Below are 25,039 nucleotides of genomic sequence, written 5' to 3' on the forward strand. Positions count from 1 at the left end.
GAGCACTAGAGAAAAATGTGTATTCTGTTGTTTTTGGATGGAATGTCCTATAAATATCAATTAAGTCCATCTTGTTTAATGTATCATTTAAAGCTTGTGTCTCCTTATTTATTTTCATTTTGGATGATCTGTCCATTGGTGAAAGTGGGGTGTTAAAGTCCCCTACTATGAATGTGTTATTGTCGATTTCCCCTTTTATGGCTGTTAGTATTTGCCTTATGTATTGAGGTGCTCCTATGTTGGGTGCATAAATATTTACAATTGTTATATCTTCTTCTTGGATCGATCCCTTGATCATTATGTAGTGTCCTTGTCTCTCCTAATAGTCTTTATTTTAAAGTCTATTTTGTCTGATATGAGAATTGCTACTCCAGCTTTCTTTTGGTTTCCATTTGCATGGAATATCTTTTTCCATCCCCTCACTTTCAGTCTGTATGTGTCTCTAGGTCTGAAGTGGGTGTCTTGTAGACAGCAAATATATGTGTCTTGTTTTTGTATCCATTCAGCCAATCTGTGTCTTTTGGTGGGAGCATTTAGTCCATTTACATTTAAGGTAATTATCGATATGTATGTTCCTATTCCCATTTTCTTAATTGTTTTGGGTTCGTTATTGTAGGTCTTTTCCTTCTCTTGTGTTTCTTGCCTAGCGAAGTTCCTCTAGCATTTGTTGTAAAGCTGGTTTGGTGGTGCTGAACTCTCTCAGCTTTTGCTTGTCTGTAAAGGTTTAAATTTCTCCATCAAATCTGAATGAGATCTTTGCTGGGTAGAGTAATCTTGGTGGTAGATTTTTCTCCTTCATCACTTTAAATATGTCCTGCCAGTCCCTTCTGGCTTGCAGAGTTTCTGCTGAAAGATCAGTTGTTAACCTTATGGGGATTCCCTTGTGTGTTATATGTTGGTTTTCCCTTGCTGCTTTTAATATGTTTTCTTTGTATTTAATTTTTGACAGTTTGATTAATATGTGTCTCGGCGTATTTCTCCTTGTATTTATCCTGTATGGGACTCTCTGTGCTTCCTGGACTTGATTAACTATTTCCTTTCCCATATTAGGGAAGTTTTCAACTATAATCTCTTCAAATATTTTCTCAGTCCCTTTCTTTTTCTCTTCTTCTTCTGGGACCCCTATAATTCGAATGTTGGTGCATTTGATGTTGTCCCAGAGGTCTCTGAGACTGTCCTCAGTTCTTTTCATTCTTTTTTCTTTATTCTGCTCTACAGTAGTTATTTCCACTATTTTATCTTCCAGGTCACTTATCCGTTCTTCTGCCTCCGTTTGTCTGCTATTGATCCCATCTAGAGTATTTTTAATTTCATTTATTGTGTTGTTCATCGTTGTTTGTTTCATCTTTAGTTCTTCTAGGTCCTTGTTAACTGTTTCTTGCATTTTGTCTATTCTAGTTCCAAGATTTTGGATCATCTTTACTATCATTATTCTGAATTCCTTTTCAGGTAGACTGCCTATTTCCTCTTCATTTGTTAGGTCTGGTGCGTTTTTATCTTGCTCCTTCATCTGCTGTGTGTTTTTCTGTCTTCTCATTTTGCTTATCTTACTGTGTTTGGGGTCTCCTTTTTGCAGGCTGCAGGTTCGTAGTTCCCATTGTTTTTGGTGTCTGTCCCCAGTGGCTAAGGTTGGATCAGTGGGTTGTGTAGACTTCCTGGTGGAGGGGACTAGTGCCTGTGTTCTGGTGGATGAGGCTGGATCTTGTCTTTCTGGTGGGCAGGTCCACGTCTGGTGGTGTGTTTTGGGGTGTCTGTGGACTTGTTATGATTTTAGGCAGCCTCTCTGCTAATGGGTGGGGTTGTGTTCCTGTCTTGTTAGTTGTTTGGCATAGGATGTCCAGCACTGTAGCTTGCTGGTCGTTGAGTGAAGCTGGGTGCTGGTGTTGAGATGGAGATCTCTGGGAGATTTTTGCCATTTGATATTATGTGGAGCTGGGAGGTCTCTTGTGGACCAGTGTCCTGAAGTTGGCTCTCCCTCCTCAGAGGCACAGCACTGACTCCTGGCTGCTGCACCAAGAGCCTTTCATTCACACGGCTCAGAATAAAAGGGAGAAAAAGTAGAAAGAAAGAATTAGTAGAAGTAGAAAGAGAGAAAGAAAGAAAGAAAGAAAGGAGGGAGGGAGGGAGGGAGGAAGGAAGGAGGAAAGGAAGGAAAAAAAGAAAGGAGATAAAGTAAAATAAAATAAAGTAATATAAAATATAATAAAGTTATTAAAATAAAAAAAATAATTATTAAGAGAAAAAAAAGAAAAAACTTAAATAAACATCAGAAAAACGGATGGATAGAACCCTAGGACAAACTGTGGAAGCAAAGCTATACAGACAAAATCTCACACAGAAGCATACACATACACACTCACAAAAAGAGGAAAAGGGGAAAAAATAATAAATCTTGCTCTCAAGTCCACCTCCTTAATTTGGGATGAGTCATTGTCTATTCATGTATTCCACAGATGCAGGTACATCAAGTTGATTGTGGAGCTTTAATCCGCTGCTTCTGAGGCTGCTGGGAGAGATTTCCCTTTCTCTTCTTTGTTCTCACAGCTCCCAGGGGCTCAGCTTTGGATTTGGCCCCGCCTCTGCGTGTAGGTCGCCGGAGGGCGTCTGTTCTTCGCTCAGACAGGACGGGGTTAAAGGAGCTGCTGATTCGGGGGCTCTGGCTCACTCAGGCCGGGGGGGAGGGAGGGGCACGGAGTGCGGGGCGAGCCTGCGGCGGCAGAGGCCAGCGTGACGTTGCTGCAGCCTGAGGCGCGCCGTGCGTTCTCCCGGAGGAGTTGCCCCTGAATCCGGGGACCCTTGCAGTGGCGGGCTGCACAGGCTCCCGGGAGGGGAGGTGTGGATAGTGACCTGTGCTCACACACAGGCTTCTTGGTGGCGGCAGCAGCAGCCTCAGCATCTCATGCCCGTCTCTGGGGTCCGTGCTTTTAGCCGTGGCTCCCGCCCGTCTCTGGAGCTCCTTTAAGCAACGCTCTTTTTTGCCATGGCTCACGGGCCCAGCCGCTCCGCGGCATGTGGAATCTTCCCGGAACGGGGCACGAGCCCGTGTCCCCTGCATCGGCAGGCGGACTCTCAACCACTGCGCCACCAGGGAAGCCCTAAGCAGCGCTCTTAATCCCCTCTCCTTGTGCACCAGGAAACAAAGAGGTAAGAAAGTCTCTTGCCTCTTAGGCAGGTCCAGACTTTTCCCCGGACTCCCTCCCGGCTAGCCGTGGCGCACTAATCCCCTGGCAGGCAGTGTTCACGCCGCCAACCCCAGTCCTATCCCTGCGCTCCGACCGAAGCCCGAGCCTTAACTCCCAGCCCCGCCCGCCCCGGCGGGTGAACAGACAAGTCTCTCGGGCTGGTGAGTGCTGGTTGGTACCGTTCCTCTGTGCGGCAATCTCTCCGCTTTGCCCTCCGCACCCTTGTGGCTGCGCTCTCCTCCGCGGCTCCGAAGCTTTCCCCCTCCGCCTCCCGCAGTCTCCGCCCGCGAAGGGGCTTCCTAGTGTGTGGAAACCTTTCCTCCTTCACAGCTCCCTCCCACTGGTGGGGGTCCCGTCCCTATTCTTTTGTCTCTGTTTATTCTTTTTTCTTTTGCTCTACCCAGGTACGTGGGGGTTTCTTGCCTTTTGGGAGGTCTGAGGTCTTCTGCCAGCGTTCAGTAGGTGTTCTGTAGGAGTTGTTCCACGTGTAGATGTATTTCTGGTGTATCTGTGGGGAGGAGGGTGATCTCCGCGTCTTACTCTTCCGCCATCTTCCCAGAAGCCTCCCCCTCAGAGCTTTCTGAAAGACTGTCTCCTGAGTTATAATCTTCATATTGGCTGGAATAAAATTCTCTATTTCTTTCTTAGATTGATTACTGATTAAAATTTTTTTGTCGACAAGGCCCTCTGTGACTTGTTCCTGGACTCTTGTTTTCAGTTTCAGAGCCCAAGTTTGTCTCTCATCCTGGGCTCTCTGTTCTTGGACACGCTCTGCACTTGCCCTCTGGTTGTGCCTCTGCTCAATCAACCCTGAGCTGCCCTTTGCCCCAGGGCCCACCTGCTGAAATTCCACCAGGGTTCTGTTTCTTCAGGTTCCACATGTCAAGTTCGTTTTTTTAATTGTAAACTACAGATACCATAAAATTTACCATCTTAACCATTTTGGGGCACAAAAAGGGGCTGAAATCATCCCTTGCACCAGGAACAGTAACTTTAGAGTAAGGTCAGAGCAAAACCCAGCTTTTCCCTCTCCTTCATTTAGAAGAAATCTGGATACCATGAAACTTCTTGAGTAACAGTACAGAATTACTACACAATGCTGCCGTGCAGAGTTGACCAGCCTGGAGTTTCCAGTCAACCCTGGTTTAGTGGATCAAATACAAACCACAAGAGAGGCCTGGAAAATTCCTGCTTGGCATTTCTTCCCAGAGGGTTCAGAAAAATACTAACTGGCACCGCCGTGTCCTAAATACAGAGAATGTTTTCCCAGATTGTGGTTTTCCCATCTTCCCCAGGTAATAATACATTATTCCAGATGGACGACTCTGAATCAATCTGAATATTCGAGTTGATATATTCTTCTAGCAATCTAAGCATGATTTTATCTGATACCAATAGGCAAAGCCTGGGTTTAGTGACTTTGTATCAGAGTTTTTAATCCCCTGGCTGTCTGTGTAGCTTTTCCTAGGAAACTGCCCATCTTTGTGGCATGAGGCTTGTGCAGCTGTGCAGAGCCCCATGCTTAGCACGGCCCAGTGCTTGGTTACTGCCCTGCTTTCACCATCTTAGAATTTTTAATAATTTCTGAACAAGGTCCGCACATTTTTATTTGGTACTGGTACCACACATTATGTAACTGGTCCTGGCTGCCATAGTAGATCTGAGGTAGAACTTGAGATTTTGCATTTCTGGGAGGATCCCAGGTGACAGTCTCACAGCTTGTTCTGTTCTCAGTTTATTTAGGCTTAAATAAACTTTCTGTGCCTGGGAACTTGACTCCAGCTGGATCAAACACAAGCTCAGGCTCTCTGGTCCCTCTCTTCCAGTGATTCTGGGTGCTGATTAGAATGGCCTTTATTATTATTATTATTTTAATTGAGATATAATTAATACATTACATTAGTTTCAGTTATACAACATAATGTTTTGATACTGGTACATATTGTGAAATGATCACCCCAATAAGTTTAATTAACATCAATTACCATACACAGTGATGAAATTTTTTTCTTGTGATGAGAACTTTTACATACTTACATGTGGAATCTAAAAAATAAAACAAACTTGAATATAACAACAACAAAAAAAACCCCAACAGACTCACGATATAGAGAACAAACTAGTGGTTACTAGTAGAGAGAGGGAAGGGCATGATAGGGGTAAAGGATTGAGAAGTATAAACTACTATGTATAAAACTACAAGGATGCACAGGGAATAATAGCTAATACTTTATAATAACTATAAATGCAGTATAACCTTTAAAAATTGTGAATCACTGTGTTGTACACCTGAAACGTACATAATATACATCAACTGTACCTCAATTAAAAAATTTTTTAGAAGATACATGCACCCCTATGTTAACTGCAGCATTATTTACAACAGCCAATATATGGAAGAAACCTAAGTACTTAAATGTCCATCAATGGATAAATAGATAAAGAAAATGTGGTATCTGTGTATAATGGAAATACGTTTTATAAGAAAGGTAATGCATTTCTATTACCTTGCAAAAATTCCCTTCTTACTAGTAAGTTAAAAAATAAATTCTCTCAATCGTTCATGTGTTCAATAAGTGTTTGTTGAAGTCCTGTTATGTGCTAGATACTTTTCTTGGTGCTAGATAAATGAGACAGAAATTGTTACAATCTAGGGTGGAAGACAGACCAAGAAAACAATCAAAACCAACAAACCACCCAAGTAACAGAAAAAGTAAACCGAGAAATGAATAAAATCATCCCACATATTGATAATTGCTAAGAAAGAAAGAATAGTCATGGTAGGTCACTCAGAGTAGTCAGAGAAGGCCTTTCCGAAGAGAGATTTCAAGTGAGAGGCACAGGAAAAAAGGAAGCACCCATGTGAAGGAGAGGTGGGAAGCGTGTTCTAGGCAAAGGCAATATCATGTGTAGACACCCTGGTAAATTAGAGCTTGACATGTTGGTAGGACTGAGGGAAGAACAGTGTGGCTGGAGAGCAGTGAGCTGGGAGGGTGTGGCATGAGATGATGCTGGAAGGTGACCAGGGACCAGATCTGCTAAAGGGTTTTAAGCAGAAGGGACACATGATCAGATTATGGTTTGCAAAGATCAGTCTGAATGCTAGACAGACAGGCCTATTTTGCCCAGAACAGTTCCAGTTTATTCCTGTCATCCAGGTATAATTATCAATAATGTTCCTTTCACAATGGAAAGTGACTTGGCTTAGATGATAAACTATACAGTCACACTTAAGCAGAGGCGGAAGCCATGAAGATGGGGAGACTACTGAGACAGCTGTTGCAGGAACCCAGGTGAGAACAGGTGTGGCCAGGAGCATGGAGGTGCACGTGAGACCAAGCTGATGGGCTAGAGATGAATTTTGGAAGTAAAATCACAGGGCTTGCTAGTGGATTGGATGTGGAGGTAAAGGCAATGGAAGCATCAAGCACATTTCCCAATATCTGGGGTGAGCCACAGAGGGAAGAGTCGTGTCATTTGCTGAATTGGAGTGGCCTGGGGGTGAAGAGTTCTGGACGGAGATGAGCGTTTCCTTTGGACAAGCAGAGTGTGAGATCTCTGGAAGCCATCCAATCAGAGGTTTCAGGAGGCCAATCAGATAAACAAGCATGGAGCTTGGAAACCAGGTTCTGAGGGGAAGATATAAGTTTCAGAGGCGTCAGCATGTAGATACTATTAGCTGCGCTTGTTGGGGAGAATACAGAGAAATAAAAAGTGCGAGCCCAGAACCAAGTCTGAGGGACACTTAGAGTTTGGGGAGATGAAAAGACCCAGCTAAGGAGATAAAGGAAAACTGAAGGGAAGCAAAAGGAGAGTGTGGTACTATGAAGCCAAGAGAGAACCTTCCAGGAAGGAGGGAGAGGACAACTGTGCTGAGCATGGCTCAGAGGCCTCCTGATAGGAGGAGAGAAACATGTCAGTTGTTTTGGCAACATGGAGGTCAGTGGTGACCAGAGCTGTTTTGCTGAGTGGTAGGGACAGAGGACAGGCTGGTGTGGGTTCAAGTGTGAGTCAGAAGCGAGGAATCAGAAAGTGCAGATGGGCAGGTTTTCAACAAGTCTGACTATAAAGAGGAAGAGGAAAACGTGCAAGAGTGAAGAGTGATGTGGATTGAACTCAGGGTTTTCAATGTGGTGCTTTATTGGGAAAGCTGTTACTGACTGTCTGGACTCTGCAAGGTTTTGCCCATGTGAGGAACAAGCACATTTTCCTCCCTGGCGTGAGTGTCACTGCGTGTCCTGTGCAAGAGAAGAGCACCACAGGAGCTGGGCAGAAGGAAAGCACAAACCAGGAAGTGTTTGTGTCCTACAACGTCCCTCCTGCGCTCTGAAAGGACAGAGATTAACACCGTGCCCAGCTGGCACAGGAGAAATGTTTACCAGTTCCAGTATCACAAGCGGGGCAAAGAAGGGTGGACGTGGAGTTCAGAGGAAATAAACTGATAACCGGCACACACTTCTACTCTGAAAGTGGGATTCAGGAGCACTCCTAAGGGGAGACGATTCATGATGAAATGATCCCTGTAGGGGAAAGACAAGTTTAATTTCCTTGTCAAGGAGGAAGAAAAAGTGTGTCTGTAAGGTAGTTAGTCACAGGAGAACTTTCTCATACAGTTCCCATCAGAAGGCACTGTCAGAGGTGTACGTAGAGGCTGTGTCTCAGAAAAGTGAGTCTGACAAAATAAAGCAGGAGCAGGGTAACCGGGATTAGGGAGAGTGTGGTGGCAGATTGGCTGGCAAGAACAGGCTCAAAGCACTGCTGAGTTCAGGGCTCTAGTGGTAAAGTCTCAACAGACCCCAGGTTGTAAGGAGACTCCTGTTATGAGAATGTTCACTATTAGATTTCTATCCCAGGTACTGAAGGTATAGAATTTGCAAAATGAGGGGAAAGAAAGGAGAAGTAGGAGAAAGGATGACTTGAAAGTTTAGATAAAGCAAGTTCTCCAAATTATTGTAAATAGGAAAAATTTAATAATCAGCCTTTTTATTACTTGAAATAATAGTTGGATACAGAAGTCTATTCACCATTCTTTTTTCTTTTTTTTTTTGGCTGCATTGGGTCTTCATTGTTGCATGCGGGCTTTCTCTAGTTGCGGCGAGCGGGGGCTACTCTTCGTTGCGGTGCGTGGACTTCTCATTGCGGTGGCTTCTCTTGCTGCGGAGCACGGGCTCTAGGCGCGCGGGCTTCTGTAGTTGTGGCGTGTGGGATCAGCAGTTGTGGCTCGCGGGCTCTAGAGCGCAGGCTCGGTAGTTGTGGCACACGGGCTTAGTTGCTCCACAGCATGTGGGATCTTCCCAGACCAGGGCTCAAACCTGTGTCCCCTGCATTGGCAGGTGGATTCTTAACCACTGTGCCACCACAGAAGCCCCTGTTCCCCACTCTTTAAAGTGTTAGATCATTTTACTTCTTGGAATCTGTAATCTGAAAAAACCAAACACCAAAACCAAATTTTTATCCAAGGAAGAAGGTTATTGGTTTCTCTAGGAATTTGTGATTTATAGAGTCACTCATAATTCCTGTGCTCTAACAGGCCCAAACCCCTTTTATTAGACACTGTTTTCCTCAGTAAGAAGTAACATGCTGGGACTTCCGTGGCAGTCCAGTGGTTAAGACTTGGAGCTCTCACTGCCGTGGGCCTGGGTTCAATCCCTGGGGGGAGAACTAAGATCCCACAAGCCATGCGGCATGACTGGAAAAAGAGTAACATGCTGCTGGCTTTCCTCTGTTGGGAAGGGTCCAGGGAGGGAAAATGACTTCTTCTCAAGGACCTGATACATATCCAATGCAATACAAAACCTCCTGATACTTAATCTTGATGTCGTCCCTATGCCTCCGTTTCTGGACATGTTTATTCCTGGACACTTGCATCAGGCAAGGAATATAGAGTGAGGGGAGACAGCGTTGGAGGCACTTCTGGATGGCACAGACAGAAATTGGTTCATAGATGGATTTGTAGGTGTTGCTGAGAAATGAACAGAAGATCAAGGTGCAGCTGCTGGAGCAGGATTCCACGATCCAGTCGTCCCGAGGCTGTGTCCCCTGCCCACACACAGACACCACTGAGGACGCACTAAGGGCACTAGACCCCAGGGCAGAGAAGCTGACAGGACCCAACTGCCAGGGAGTGAAGAGGCCTGAATACAGAAGGGCCTAGAAAGAGCACCACAGTAACCAGAGGGGCGTGGAGGGGAGCGGGTCTGATAAGGGGAAGGGGTGGAGCAGGGTGTCTGCCCTGTATGATGCTGAGATTGTGGCCCCGACACCCAAGACACAGGCACAGACTCGGCCTTCACGTGGGTGTCCAGCCATCACCCCTTGGGAACAAACAGGCTGTCCTTATATCAAAGAATAATACATGGTTTTCAACATTCAATCTCTTAAGCATTTATTAGATCTGCTGGCTTCTGTGGACAGAGAACTCACAAGCTCAGCGTCCCTGCCCTTGGGGGCTCACAGCCCCGTCGTCTCCTGAGCAGAGTGAGAGGCAGCTCAGTACTTGTCGGGCAGGCCAGGAGGTCGGAAGTAATTGGGGTCTTTGCCGCTCCGGCCCCATCTATTGGCAAACTGGTCGGCCTCCGAGTCCTCCCGTCCGTGGCCACTGTCTCCAGGCTTAAAAAGGTCTGTGACTCTCTGAATATTCTCCCTGGCATCGCTGGAATGGAGGAGGGCAGGTAGGGGATTACTCCAGGGCTGACGAGCAACAGCCCACCCTCCCCATCTCTCCTCTTTCCAAGGAATCAAGGACTCTGACAGGAGCTAGGAAAGAGGGAATGAAGCCTGAGGCTGCCCGGGCTCAGCCCACCTCAGCCCTGCGGGTCCCCTTATGCTGGGTGAACAGCACCCATGGGGGAGGCTTGGGAATCGTCTGTCCCACCAGCCTTGCTCTGCTCTTCAGCCACTCAGACCCCACACAGGACACAGAGGGTGAGGGTGGATAAGAGGAGGAGAGGCCACAGCCCTACAGGAAGTTCTCCAGGGCCTGGCCCCTCCTGGCTGTCCGAGGCTCTCACACCCATCCCTGCATCCTCAGGGCCCCTGGTACCTGATCACTTCAGCAGCCCAGACGCCCCCAGGTCCCCTTCGGGCAGCGTCATAGTTGCCCCGGGCGTGGAAGTACTTGTCTGCATCTTTGTAATTGGCTTCTCTCATGTCAGAGTAGGCTCGCCACATGTCTTTAGCCCCTGGGAGGAAAGCACACAGAGGAAGGATTATCAGGTGGACAGAAAACTGTGACACACCTTAGGGAAGAAGCAAGGAATGAAAACTCTTCCACTGACTCAGTTTCATCCTGTGGCTATAGCACCATGAGTGCCATAGATTGAGAAGAGCATTCTTGTGTCTAGTTTCCTGCTCCTGGTAACTCGAATGAGAGTCGTTATGGGGGGAGGGGCACAGCTGCGTTGGACCCGGTTGTCGGGCCCCTACGATGCTGTCTCTGGACTGCATCTCACTTAGGGCTCTATGTGATACGTTTAAGGAGAGAAGGGAGCTATCTTTATAGGGCAGGATTCCTCAGCTTCATACTACTGACATTTTAAGCCAGATAATTCTTTGCTGTTCAGGGCTGTCCTGGGTATTGTAACACGTTTAACAGCATCCCTCACTTTTACCCACTAACGGGCAACCTATTCCCCAAGTGGGACAACCAAAAGTGTTTCCAAACATTGCCAGATATCTCCAGGACACAAAATTGCCCTTGGCCCCGAACCACTGTTATAAAAGGAAGCCGCATAGGATGAGATCCAGGGGATTTGGGCGAGTGAGGAGGTGACATGGAGGACAGATTCTGAGAAAGGGGCAGACATGCAGCACCTCTGCCCTGACGCCTAAGAAATGTATTCCTGCTGCGCGAATGCGCTAACTGTGACTTGATTCCCCTGCCTGTTAGGCACGTGAATGGCATCCTGAGGACTTTCTAGTGGACGGTATTGATGACGTGGGCTGCCTGAGGAAGCAAGCCCTCGAGCAGTGGGTCTTTGCCTCAGCCTGGTTACACCTTCCAATCAGCTGGGGAGGTACTGAAAGTCCCCTGAGACCTACCTCACAGCCCAGGCCAGTTACCTCACACTCTCTGGGGTGGGTCTCAGGCATCAATACTTTTCACTGCTCCCCAGGTGAATCCAACATGCAGCTGAGATTGATAAGCCCCCAGCTTGAGGGAGTGGCACTGGGACAAGTCTGCCCAGCAAGAGCTGTGGCCTCGTGCACAGCTGGGTTCAAACTTCTGTCCTGCCACCTGCTGACTGGCACTTAGTCCCTGGGCAGCAGACTCGGCTGCTCTCAGCCTCGGTTTTCTCCCCTTCAGATGGGGGGAGATGCCTCCCTCACGGAGGTATTCTGCAGGTAAGTAGGTGACCACCTGTCCCAGCCTAACCAGAACTGCACCTGTTTTCCTGGAACTGCCCCAGTTAGCGTTGAAAGTGTCCTGGAAAAGTCCTCAGACCTAGGCAAAGCAGGAGAGTTGGTCACCCTGAAGTGCATGTAAGGGCCGACTTCCTACTGGAAGCTTGAGATATGTTATTAGGTTTCCCACCCCGGTCGCACACAGGTTTTTTTGTCAGTTAAAAGGCTATAAAAGGGTAGGAAACAGACTGAACCAGGGACAGTGTCACTGAGTATAGGAAGCAGGAGCAAGAGCTAAGCTGAAGGTCCCTGAATTATCCAATTAGGAAATGGAAGGTAAGAAGGAAGAGAGGAAGGAAGGAAGGAAGAGGGAAAGGGAGGGAGGAAGGGAGAAATGAGTGGAGGGAGAGAAGAAGAGAGGGGAAATAGATGGATAGCTTTCATCCTCCTTCATGCAATTGGTCTGAGGGAAATGCTGTACCATTTCAAGACTTATTTTATGTCTTCCATTCAAACTTCCATTTCAGCTGGGAATGATGACTGTTCTTTCTCTAGTGACTGATTGACATAAATCCTGTGGTTTTCAATCTGTCTGAAAAAAAGCTCCCCAAACACCTGGCACATTCTACCACATAGGGCAGCACCGCCTAAGACAGTAGCTCCAACCCTTAAGAGCACTCATGGTGAATCCCAGAGGCCCATGGGTGTCATCCCCCCTCCACCAGCCTTACCGTCATAAGCCTCACCAAGGAAGGAAAACCATCGGCTGTGGACTCCCAGCACCAAGGAGCAGAGAATGAGGCCTGTGAAAAGCTTCATTGTGCTGAAATGAAAGGAGAGGGTCAGGGAGACACGGACAAGCCTTGTACACCCACTTTGGGATTTGTATGTCGAGGAGAGCCCGGCTGTTCTTTCCACTTGTTCTCATTAGACTCTCAGTGGTCCACCTAGGCAATATTGCAGTAGGACCTCACTCGAAGCCACTAGCCCTCAGCTCTGAACCCACCAACCCTGAACCCAAGCCTGTCTAAGAGGTCACCAAGGTGTCTATGGTGGAAGAAGAGAGCAGCTGGGACGTAGCTGTGTCTTGCTAAAGCAGCCTGTAATTAATCAAAAAGCATTTCCCATGCACCACGCTGCCAGCACTGACCTCATTCAGGACAAATACAAAAGAGAAGAATTAAAGTAAGTGTTTTCAAAGAAATCACTCCTTGGAGAACTTTCTCACCTGAACCTGGTGGAGCAGACCTGCTGGGGACAGGTGGCTGCATTTATACTGAGCCATCCCTGCTGGGGGCATGGGGTGAGAAGGAAAGCTGGACTGGTGCCTGGGGGAGAGTCCCTGCAGGTCATTTCTCCTACAAAATTGCAAAGGGTAACTTACTGGAGACCAGTGGCTGTCCTCATCCACAGGTCATATTCCTCATTGTGCAACCCTGAGAAAACAGCAAGGCCTGTTCTGCCTGGTGGCCACTGTCAGGGGTGGAGGGGCTGAGGCCTGGGCCACCTGGGCTGTGGAGAAGAGGGTGTGGAGCTCCAGGAAGGAGGCCCCCAGGCTGCTGGCAGGTGTGTGGTTAGAGAATACTCCTCCAGCCTGGACCTTGCTTTCCTGGTCGTTTCCTCAGGATGGTCCCTTCTGGACCAGACAGCCGATGTGTCAGAAATTAAATCCTTTGAACTCACGTGTAAAGCCCTTGAGCTTCAAAACTGACAGGCCACCCCACCGAATGTCGTGGGTGCCCCGAGCACTTTCCACCACGCTGTGTACCTGTGCTGAGCTCTCCGCTCCAGGGCAGAGAAAGCCCTCTCAGCCTCTCAGCCATGCATTTCATAAAGCTCAACACCTATTATGACAACAAAAAAGAGAGGTATTATAAAATAATGAGAAGCTTTTTGACTTGATAAAGGTTAAATACCAATAATCTATAGCAGCTGTTCTCACAGTGTGTTCTAGGGAAACCTGAGGGTCTCTTAAGACTCTTTCAGGGGAGTCTGTGGGATAAAAACTATTTTCACAGTAGCACTAAGATATTCTTTTCCTTTTTCATGAGTGTACTGGGTATAAAATGTTCATTGATATGGTTTGAGATTTCTACATGGCAACTGACCTTTAAGAAACTACCACTTGTCAAGTTTTGGTATCATATCAAAGAATTGCCTGAATTATCATAAAATGCTATTAAAATGCTCTCCTGTTTTCTACCTATATGTTATATCTGTGTGATGTTGAATTTTTTTGTATACTTCAACCCAAATAATGTATTGTGACAGACTGAGTGCAGGATCAGACATGAGAATCCAGCTATCTTCTATTAAGCTAGATATTTAAAACTTTTCAAAAATGTAAGGCTACTATTTTTGTTATTAATCTTTTTGTTTTGGAAAAAGATTATTTTCATTAAAATATATTATTTATGTTAACATAATGGATTTATTATTGTGTTTTTATTTATTCATTTGACCACTTTTTAGATACTCTGCAAAGGGTTTTTCATATATTAACTCAAACCTCATAAAACTTCATAACAGCACAATATATTATTGTGTTTTTAAATGCTCAAACATTTTTTCTTTCCAGTGTGTTAAATCCTGATAGAGTCAAGATAAATTAAATTTCTTTGAGGTCCTCAATAAGTTTTCAGAGTATAATGGGACCCTGAGACACAAAAGCTTGAGAATCATTGCTCTACAGCAAATCTTATGTGTAAAGAAGACACTTTAGGTGCATTCTCAAGAAGGCCAAGAAGGAGACATGGATGTCCTCTTCTGATCACCTCAGTTTCACATTCTCCTGGAGGACCTGCCCGTTGCTAAGACAAGAAACATGAGGACGATAAGAAATGGAAGAGAAGAAATGAAACTATCATTATTTCTAAGTGATGCAAGCTTTTACGTAGAGAGCCCATCAGAATCAAATGGCACACTAATGAAGCCATTAAGAGAATTCAGTGAGATTGCCATGTTTCACATAAAAATTCAATTGTGTTTCTCTACACCAATTCTTTTTTTGTCGTGTTTTTGGCTGCATTGGGTCTTCGTTGCTGCCCGCGGGCTTTCTCTAGTTGCAGCGAACGGGGGATGCTCTTCAACGTGGTGCACAGGCTTCTCACTGCGGTGGCTTCTCTTGTTGCGGAGCACAGGCTCTAGGTGTGCAGGCTTCAGTAGCTGTGGCTCGCGGGCTCAGTAGTTGTAGCTCGCGGGCTCTAGAGCACAGGCTCAGTAGTTGTGGCACACGGGCTTAGTTGCTCCACAGCATGTGGGATCTTCCCAGACCAGGGCTCAAACCTGTGTCCCCTGCATTGGCAGGTGGATTCTTAACCACTGTGCCACCACAGAAGCCCCTGTTCCCCACTCTTTAAAGTGTTAGATCATTTTACTTCTTGGAATCTGTAATCTGAAAAAACCAAACACCAAAACCAAATTTTTATCCAAGGAAGAAGGTTATTGGTTTCTCTAGGAATTTGTGATTTATAGAGTCACTCATAATTCCTGTGCTCTAACAGGCCCAAACCCCTTTTATTAGACACTGTTTTCCTCAGTAAGAAGTAACATGCTGGGACTTCCGTGGCAGTCCAGTGGTTAAGACTTGGAGCTCTCACTGCCGTGGGCCTGGGTTCAATCCCTGCGGGGAGAACTAAGATCCCACAAGCCATGCGGCATGACTGGAAAAAGAGTAACATGCTACTGGCTTTCCTCTGTTGGGAAGGGTCCAGGGAGGGAAAATGACTTCTTCTCAAGGACCTGATACATATCCAATGCAATACAAAACCTCCTGATACTTAATCTTGATGGCGTCCCTATGCCTCCGTTTCTGGACATGTTTATTCCTGGACACTTGCATCAGGCAAGGAATATAGAGTGAAGGGAGACAGCGTTGGAGGCACTTCTGGATGGCACAGACAGAAATTGGTTCATAGATGGATTTGTAGGTGTTGCTGAGAAATGAACAGAAGATCAAGGTGCAGCTGCTGGAGCAGGATTCCACGATCCAGTCGTCCCGAGGCTGTGTCCCCTGCCCGCACACAGACACCACTGAGGACGCACTAAGGGCACTAGACCCCAGGGCAGAGAAGCTGACAGGACCCAACTGCCAGGGAGTGAAGAGGCCTGAATACAGAAGGGCCTAGAAAGAGCACCACTGTAACCAGAGGGGCCTGGAGGGGAGCGGGTCTGATTAGGGGAAGGGGTGGAGCAGGGTGTCTGCCCTGTATGATGCTGAGATTGTGGCCCCGACACCCAAGACACAGGCACAGACTCGGCCTTCACGTGGGTTCCAGCCATCACCCCTTGGGAACAAACAGGCTGTCCTTATATCAAAGAATAATACACGGTTTTCAACATTCAATCTCTTAAGCATTTATTAGATCTGCTGTCTTCTGTGGACAGAGAACTCACTAGCTCAGCGTCCCTGCCCTTGGGGGCTCACAGCCCCGTCGTCTCCTGAGCAGAGTGAGAGGCAGCTCAGTACTTGTCGGGCAGGCCAGGAGGTCGGAAGTAATTGGGGTCTTTGCCGCTCCGGCCCCATCTATTGGCAAACTGGTCGGCCTCCGAGTCCTCCCGTCCGTGGCCACTGTCTCCAGGCTTAAAAAGGTCTGTGACTCTCTGAATATTCTCCCTGGCATCGCTGGAATGGAGGAGGGCAGGTAGGGGATTACTCCAGGGCTGACGAGCAACAGCCCACCCTCCCCATCTCTCCTCTTTCCAAGGAATCAAGGACTCTGACAGGAGCTAGGAAAGAGGGAATGAAGCCTGAGGCTGCCCGGGCTCAGCCCACCTCAGCCCTGCGGGTCCCCTTATGCTGGGTGAACAGCACCCATGGGGGAGGCTTGGGAATCGTCTGTCCCACCAGCCTTGCTCTGCTCTTCAGCCACTCAGACCCCACACAGGACACAGAGGGTGAGGGTGGATAAGAGGAGGAGAGGCCACAGCCCTACAGGAAGTTCTCCAGGGCTTGGCCCCTCCTGGCTGTCCGAGGCTCTCACACCCATCCCTGCATCCTCAGGGCCCCTGGTACCTGATCACTTCAGCAGCCCAGGCGCCCCCAGGTCCCCTTCGGGCAGCGTCATAGTTGCCCCGGGCGTGGAAGTACTTGTCTGCATCTTTGTAATTGGCTTCTCTCATGTCAGAGTAGGCTCGCCACATGTCTTTAGCCCCTGGGAGGAAAGCACACAGAGGAAGGATTATCAGGTGGACAGAAAACTGTGACACACCTTAGGGAAGAAGCAAGGAATGAAAACTCTTCCACTGACTCAGTTTCATCCTGTGGCTATAGCACCATGAGTGCCATAGATTGAGAAGAGCATTCTTGTGTCTAGTTTCCTGCTCCTGGTAACTCGAATGAGAGTCGTTATGGGGGGAGGGGCACAGCTGCGTTGGACCCGGTTGTCGGGCCCCTACGATGCTGTCTCTGGACTGCATCTCACTTAGGGCTCTATGTGATACGTTTAAGGAGAGAAGGGAGCTATCTTTATAGGGCAGGATTCCTCAGCTTCATACTACTGACATTTTAAGCCAGATAATTCTTTGCTGTTCAGGGCTGTCCTGGGTATTGTAACACGTTTAACAGCATCCCTCACTTTTACCCACTAACGGGCAACCTCTTCCCCAAGTGGGACAACCAAAAGTGTTTCCAAACATTGCCAGATATCTCCAGGACACAAAATTGCCCTTGGCCCCGAACCACTGTTATAAAAGGAAGCCGCATAGGATGAGATCCAGGGGATTTGGGTGAGTGAGGAGGTGACATGGAGGACAGATTCTGAGAAAGGGGCAGACATGCAGCACCTCTGCCCTGACGCCTAAGAAATGTATTCCTGCTGCGTGAATGCGCTAACTGTGACTTGATTCCCCTGCCTGTTAGGCACGTGAATGGCATCCTGAGGACTTTCTAGTGGACGGTATTGATGACGTGGGCTGCCTGAGGAAGCAAGCCCTCGAGCAGTGGGTCTTGCCTCAGCCTGGTTACACTTTCCAATCAGCTGGGGAGGTACTGAAAGTCCCCTGAGACCTACCTCACAGCCCAGGCCAGTTACCTCACACTCTCTGGGGTGGGTCTCAGGCATCAATAGTTTTCACTGCTCCCCAGGTGAATCCAACATGCAGCTGAGATTGATAAGCCCCCAGCTTGAGGGAGTGGCACTGGGACAAGTCTGCCCAGCAAGAGCTGTGGCCTCGTGCACAGCTGGGTTCAAACTTCTGTCCTGCCACCTGCTGACTGGCACTTAGTCCCTGGGCAGCAGACTCGGCTGCTCTCAGCCTCGGTTTTCTCCCCTTCAGATGGGGGGAGATGCCTCCCTCACGGAGGTATTCTGCAGGTAAGTAGGTGACCAACTGTCCCAGCCTAACCAGAACTGCCCCTGTTTTCCTGGAACTGCCCCAGTTAGCGTTGAAAGTGTCCTGGAAAAGTCCTCAGACCTGGGCAAAGCAGGAGAGTTGGTCACCCTGAAGTGCATGTAAGGGCCGAGTTCCTACTGGAAGCTTGAGATATGTTATTAGGTTCCCCGCCCCGGTCGCACACGGGTTTTTTTGTCAGTTAAAAGGCTATAAAAGGGTAGGAAACAGACTGAACCAGGGACAGTGTCACTGAGTATAGGAAGCAGGAGGAAGAGCTAAGCTGAAGGTCCCTGAATTATCCAATTAGGAAATGGAAGGTAAGAAGGAAGAGAAGAGGAAGAGAGGAAGGAAGGAAAGAAGAGGGAAAGGGAGGGAGGAAGGGAGAAATGAGTGGAGGGAGAGAAGAAGAGAGGGGAAATAGATGGATAGCTTCCATCCTCCTTCATGCAATTGGTCTGAGGGAAATGCTGTACCATTTCAAGACTTATTTTATGTCTTCCATTCAAACTTCCATTTCAGCTGGGAATGATGACTGTTCTTTCTCTAGTGACTGATTGACATAAATCCTGTGGTTTTCAATCTGTCTGAAAAAAAGCTCCCCAAACACCTGGCACATTCTACCACATAGGGCAGCACCGCCTAAGACAGTAGCTCCAACCCTTAAGAGCGCTCATGGTGAATCCCAGAGGCCCATGGGTGTCATCCCCCCTCCACCAGCCTTACCGTCATAAGCCTCACCAAGGAAGGAAAACCATTGGCTGTGGACTCCCAGCACCAAGGAGCAGAGAATGAGGCCTGTGAAAAGCTTCATTGTGCTGAAATGAAAGGAGAGGTCAGGGAGACACGGACAAGCCTTGTACACCCACTTTGGGATTTGTATGTCGAGGAGAGCCCGGCTGTTCTTTCCACTTGTTCTCATTAGACTCTCAGTGGTCCACCTAGGCAATATTGCAGTAGGACCTCACTCGAAGCCACTAGCCCTCAGCTCTGAACCCACCAACCCTGAACCCAAGCCTGTCTAAGAGGTCACCAAGGTGTCTATGGTGGAAGAAGAGAGCAGCTGGGACGTAGCTGTGTCTTGCTAAAGCAGCCTGTAATTAATCAAAAAGCATTTCCCATGCACCACGCTGCCAGCACTGACCTCATTCAGGACAAATACAAAAGAGAAGAATTAAAGTAAGTGTTTTCAAAGAAATCACTCCTTGGAGAACTTTCTCACCTGAACCTGGTGGAGCAGACCTGCTGGGGACAGGTGGCTGCATTTATACTGAGCCATCCCTGCTGGGGGCATGGGGTGAGAAGGAAAGCTGGACTGGTGCCTGGGGGAGAGTCCCTGCAGGTCATTTCTCCTACAAAATTGCAAAGGGTAACTTACTGGAGACCAGTGGCTGTCCTCATCCACAGGTCATATTCCTCATTGTGCAACCCTGAGAAAACAGCAAGGCCTGTTCTGCCTGGTGGCCACTGTCAGGGGTGGAGGGGCTGAGGCCTGGGCCACCTGGGCTGTGGAGAAGAGGGTGTGGAGCTCCAGGAAGGAGGCCCCCAGGCTGCTGGCAGGTGTGTGGTTAGAGGATACTCCTCCAGCCTGGACCTTGCCTTCCTGGTCGTTTCCTCAGGATGGTCCCTTCTGGACCAGACAGCCGATGTGTCAGAAATTAAATCCTTTGAACTCATGTGTAAAGCACTTGAGCTTCAAAATTGACAGGCCACCCCACCGAATGTCGTGGGTGCCCCGAGCACTTTCCACCAGTCTGTGTACCTGTGCTGAGCTCTCAGCTCCAGGGCAGAGAAAGCCCTCTCAGCCTCTCAGCCACGCATTTCATAAAGGTCAGCACCTATCATGACAACAAAAAAGAGAGGTATTATAAAATAATGAGAGGCTTTTTGACTTGATAAAGGTTAAATACCAATAATCTATAGCAGCAGTTCTCACAGTGTGTTCTAGGGAAACCTGAGGGTCTCTTAAGACCCTTTCAGGGGAGTCTGTGGGATCAAAACTATTTTCACAGTAGCACTAAGATATTCTTTTCCTTTTTCATTCTCATTTTTTTCATGAGTGTACTGGGTATGAAATATTCATTGATATGGTTTGAGATTTCTACATTGCAACTGACCTTTAAGAAACTACCACTTGTCAAGTTTTGGTATCGTATCAAAGAATTGCCTGAATTATCATAAAATGCTATTAAAATGCTCTCCTGTTTTCTACCTATATGTTATATCTGTGTGATGTTGAATTTTTTTCTATACTTCAACCCAAATAATGTACTGTGACAGATTGAGTGCAGGATCAGACATGAGAATCCAGCTATCTTCTATTAAGCTAGATATTTAAAATTTTTCAAAAATGTAAAGCTACTATATTTGTTATTAATCTTTTTGTTTTGGAAAAAGATTATTTTCATTAAAATATATTATTTATGTTAACATAATGGATTTATTATTGTGTTTTTATTTATTCATTTATTTATTTGACCATTTTTTAGATACTCTGCAAAGGGTTTTTCATAAATTAACTCAGTCCTCATAAAACTTCATAACAGCACAATATATTATTGTGTTTTTAAATGCTCAAACATTTTTTCTTTCCAGTGTGTTAAATCCTGATAGAGTCAGGATAAATTAAATTTCTTGAGGTCCTCAATAATTTTTCAGAGTATAATGGGACCCTGAGACACAAAAGCTTGAGAATCATTGCTCTACAGCAAATCTTATGTGTAAAGAAGACACTTTAGGTGCATTCTCAAGAAGTCCAAGAAGGAGACATGGGTGTCCTCTTAGAATCACCTCAGTTTCACATTCTCCTGGAGGACCTGCCCGTTGCTAAGACAAGAAACATGAGGAGGATAAGAAATGGAAGAGAAGAAATGAAACTATCATTATTTCTAAATGATGCAAGCTTTTACGTAGAGAGCCCATCAGAATCAAATGGCACACTAATGAAGCCATTAAGAGAATTCAGTGAGATTGCCATGTTTCACATAAAAATTCAATTGTGTTTCTCTACACCAATTCTTTTTGTGTTGTTTTTTTGGCTGCGTTGGGTCTTTGTTGCTGCCCGCGGGCTTTCTCTAGTTGCAGCGAGCTGAGGCTACTCTTCAATGCGGTGCATAGGCTTCTCACTGCGGTGGCTTCTCTTGTTGCGGAGCACAGGCTCTAGGTGTGCAGGCTTCAGTAGCTGTGGCTCGCGGGCTCAGTAGTTGTAGCTCACGGGCTCTAGAGCACAGGCTCAGTAGTTGTGGCACACGGGCTTAGCTGCTCCACAGCATGTGGGATCTTCCCGGACCAGGGCTCAAACCCGTGTCTCCTCACGGATATGGAGGGCCGACTCTATATACAAATATCGAATCATTATGTTGTACACATGAAACTAATATAATGTTCTATGTCAATTATATCCCAGCATTAATTAATTGAACATGTTACCTTGCAGGGTACAGAAAGAATTCGGCACCATGGACCCTTTCTTTCTCCACTTATTGAGACTACACATCATACAACAACTTCAATTTGATGGGTGAGTATTGAAGAGTACACTGCTACCCCATGTCAAATCATGGCACAGAAAGGGCATCACTTGACTAGTCTCAGCTGTGTCAGACAATACACACACCAACTAAAAAATCAACAAATTATTTGGAAATTACTAGAATGATTTAGGAAACAACGTGTGTATAACCAATTCACTTTGCTGTACACCTGAAACTAACACCACATTGTAAATCAACTATACTTCAATAAAAATTTTTAAAAAAGAAACAATGTGTGCTATGACCATATCTTTTGTTGAGCAGTTTTAGAATTTATGAATTTTGTTCATTTGAAGGATCAGTGGCAGAATAATTAAACTTAATATATGACTTTACCATCTAAAACTTTTAAAGTATCCCCCCTCTGGAAGCCCCCCGCAAGCAACCCAGGAAACAGGATATTACTAACACCGCAGAAGCCCCTTGTGTCCCACTCTCTGCTGCATGCTTCTCCCTGCCCTTTCTCCAAAGGTAAACTCCTTCCCAAACTTTGTGTTATCATTCCCTTGCTTTTTTTAAAATTGTTTTTTTTAATCACATATGCATATCCATAAACAATGTATTTTTAAGGTTTTTCCAGTTTTTGAACTTTCTGTAAATAGATTTCTATTGTATGGATTCACTAGTCATTTGCTTATTTTGGTCAACAATACGTTCTTTAGACATAGGCAGGTTGATGACTGTTGCAGTAGTTCTTCCATTTTCAATGCTGAAGACTATTGCCAAGCATGAATGTAACACAGCTTATTTCAACATTTGGGTTTTTTCTGTTTCACTATTACAGTGTTGCTTCTGGTAATCTTGTGCAAATATTCCAGTACAAGAGTTCAAATGGTAGAGACCTAGAAGTGAAATAGAATATGATTATGTTGAACCTTAGTTGGTAATACCAAATTATCTTTCCAAAATGGTTGTATATATATATTTACAATACATATTTCTATATTTTATATATTTATATTCCCACAAGTAGTGGATACATGGCCCCCTTGCTCCACATCCTAGGCCATATTTGTTTTTTCTGTCAAGTTGGTGAGTGATAAATAGTATCACATTGTAGTTTAAATTTGTGTTTTCCTGATTGTCAATGAGATTGCCCATTTTTACATATTGATGAGCCATTTGTACTTTTTCTTCTGTGAAATTTATATTTATTTCTTTTTCCTTTTTTATTGATTAGTAGGAGCTCTTTATATACTTCATATAAAGCCTTTTTGATTATGTATGTTACAAATATCTTCCCCCAGCTTGTGGCTTTTATTTTCATGTTTTCAGTCATTTTCATGGGAGTAATGTATTTGGTTTTATATTTAACAAACTTACGATTCAACAAAATTATAATGTACAGCTATGCACTAATTCTTTTAAAATGCTTTCTTTCCCTTTATTTATCAATGTTTAGAGTAATAAGTTTAATCCCAGCAACTGCAAAGTTGTCTAATAAATTTGCTTTTTTAAAAAGTTTCTTTATGGTATCTTTTGATGAACACTAATGCTTACCTTTGTTGTAGCTTTTTTCAATTAAGAACCATCTTTTAAAGTGGAAAATTATCTTATTCATTCTCTGACAACCAACTTCTATAACTTATTAATGTATTTGCTCAAGGTACAGAATATATATAACCTATGACGTAGCTATCTTTGCAAGCACTGTGGGAAGTAAACTTTAATTTTTCTCTCAAGAGAGTTTTCTTAAAAAGCCAGTACTTTTTATTTTTTATTTATTTATTTATTTTTAGGCCATGCTGTGCGTCATGCAGGATGCTAGTTCCCCAACCAGGGATCAGACCCGTGCCCCCTGCATTGGGAGCTGAGAATCTTAACCACTGGACTGCCAGGGAAGTCCAAAGCCAGTGCTTTTTAAAAGAGTTTGGTTTGCTTCTTATTTTCACCTGGGAAATCTTTGAAACTTTCAACTTAGTTTCAAAGGTATAGCTGGTAGTCTCTACCCTTTGGAAGTGGATTACCTTCTGGTGTGCTGGAATCAGCTCATACTAGCTCAGGAGAGCTAGCTGTTACATTTTCAGGGATTTTGCAAGCCAACTGTTAAGTCTTCGTCTTTTGAAATTAGCCGTGGTGGCAGTATTTACACCATGGAAATTGACAAACACTTAAGTCAGGGTTTTTTTTGTTTTGTTTTTTTGTTTTGCGGTACGCGGGCCTCTCACTGTTGTGGCCTCTCCTGTTGCGGAGCACAGGCTCCGGACGCGCAGGCTCAGCGGCCATGGCTCACGGGCCTAGCCGCTCCGCGGCACGTGGGATCTTCCCGGACCGGGGCACGAACCCGTGTCCCCTGAATCGGCAGGCGGACTCTCAACCACTGCGCCACTAGGGAAGCCCAAGTCAGTGTTTTTGTTTTTTCTTCCAGAGAGCCATCTCTTAATTCCCAGCACATGCCTGGGACTACTTCTAATTCCAAGTTCCACAGGTCCTTTCCTTTGTTCTTCTAGGCGCTGACAAACCAATCCTTGAGGCAAGGGCAGCTGCTGCAAATACACAGCTTCAGCACCAGAAAGGCTGGATTCCCCATTCCCTATCCTTCAGTTCACTCAGGGAGATTAAAAGAGATATTACATTCAAACAACTTAAGAAATATTAAATTCTTGTGTATACTCTTGATTATATGACTGCATTTTCTCCCCAAGAAAACAAACATGGGGGGCAAATGCATCCATCAGAAAAGGAAACATTTTTTACACAGCTGCTCTGAGCTTCCTGAGACCAGGACCTACACTTGCCTATATGTTTATCTGGTAGAGGGCAGCAGCTCCCTAATACTGAGGCGAGGCAACCTGCTAGGAGGTGGGTGGTTTCTGCTCTGGGGGGCTTCTCACTCTTCCCATGCTCCAAGAGTGTGGGAAAACACCCTCCACTGGACTGCAAGTGTCATAAAGAAATGACCGACTTCCTAGAATCACACACAAGTCTAACACAACTCACTATCAAACCTAGAAACAGCCATTTAAGAGAACAGATCTACCGCGTTTCTCCTCTCAGTCAACCACTGGTGGCTCACACGTAAGACTGCACCTGCATTCTTCTGGCAGAAGTCACAAGACAGCAATCAACAACGACTGGACTTCCCTGGTGGTCCAGTGGTTAAGACTCCATTTTTCCAATGCGGGGTACGTGGGTTTGATCCCTGGTGGGGGAATTGGGATGCTACATGTCACATGGCGCGGCAAAAAAACCCAACAACAATAACTGCAACACAACCAAACCCAATAATTATCCTACCTTTAAACGACTATAGCATTTCTCAGCATAAAAGCTCTTCAGCAGCATTATTCTGAGCTGGTTAGAACCGGTTCACAGAGACAGAGATTCCCTATATAGACCCAAATGAGATTAATCTGAGTTCCCCTTTCCTTGTTCAAATTTGGACTTAATACAGAGTCACTGTTCTCAGATATTCATATAATCAACTTACTGGTGACACACCGTTTGTTAATTTAGATGAACTAACACCCTCAAGGTTATTTGTTTAAGTAAGCATCCTTTTGATGCAAAGAGACATAGACATCTTTAGGAAAACAAATAAGTATTAGATAAGTAGAAGTGGTTGTCAAAGATCTCTCCTCCCAGTATCCTCCACTAAAGCCAGATGGTTTTTCAAGACAGTCTGCTAAAATCTCAGGGGACAGTTAATTC

The 25,039-nt window shown here is 45.8% G+C and overlaps 2 protein-coding genes across 8 annotated transcripts in view; both read right to left on the reverse strand.

Annotated features, from left to right (window-relative positions):
* Positions 1-9,550: 9,550 nt before the first annotated feature.
* LOC125965093 (serum amyloid A-2 protein-like) overlaps positions 9,551-25,039 on the reverse strand; it is a 28,805-nt gene continuing 13,316 nt past the window's right edge. Inside the window, exons 1-4 of one of the 4 annotated variants that reach the window (XM_049712891.1) lie at positions 19,000-19,083; positions 12,257-12,348; positions 10,225-10,363; positions 9,551-9,834 (exon numbers count right to left, since the gene is read on the reverse strand). In XM_049712891.1, the coding sequence (XP_049568848.1) occupies positions 9,672-9,834; positions 10,225-10,363; positions 12,257-12,348; positions 19,000-19,004 (399 nt within the window). In that variant the 5' untranslated portion in view covers positions 19,005-19,083 and the 3' untranslated portion in view covers positions 9,551-9,671. Of the gene's footprint in view, positions 9,835-10,224; positions 10,364-10,459; positions 10,485-12,256; positions 12,349-12,675; positions 12,761-18,999; positions 19,084-25,039 lie in introns of those variants that run through there. The other 3 variants (XM_049712890.1, XM_049712892.1, XM_049712889.1) reach the window with 3 other exon arrangements.
* LOC125965092 (serum amyloid A-2 protein) overlaps positions 15,866-25,039 on the reverse strand; it is a 125,744-nt gene continuing 116,570 nt past the window's right edge. For all 4 annotated transcript variants that reach the window (XM_049712873.1, XM_049712875.1, XM_049712874.1 and 1 more), the window contains exons 3-4: positions 16,540-16,678; positions 15,866-16,149 (exon numbers count right to left, since the gene is read on the reverse strand). In XM_049712873.1, coding sequence (XP_049568830.1) covers positions 15,987-16,149; positions 16,540-16,678 — 302 coding nt within the window. In that variant the 3' untranslated portion in view covers positions 15,866-15,986. The remainder of the gene's footprint in view (positions 16,150-16,539; positions 16,679-25,039) is intronic.

Source organism: Orcinus orca, chromosome 8 (assembly GCF_937001465.1).
Source record: "Orcinus orca chromosome 8, mOrcOrc1.1, whole genome shotgun sequence".
NCBI classification, from domain to species: domain Eukaryota; kingdom Metazoa; phylum Chordata; class Mammalia; order Artiodactyla; family Delphinidae; genus Orcinus; species Orcinus orca.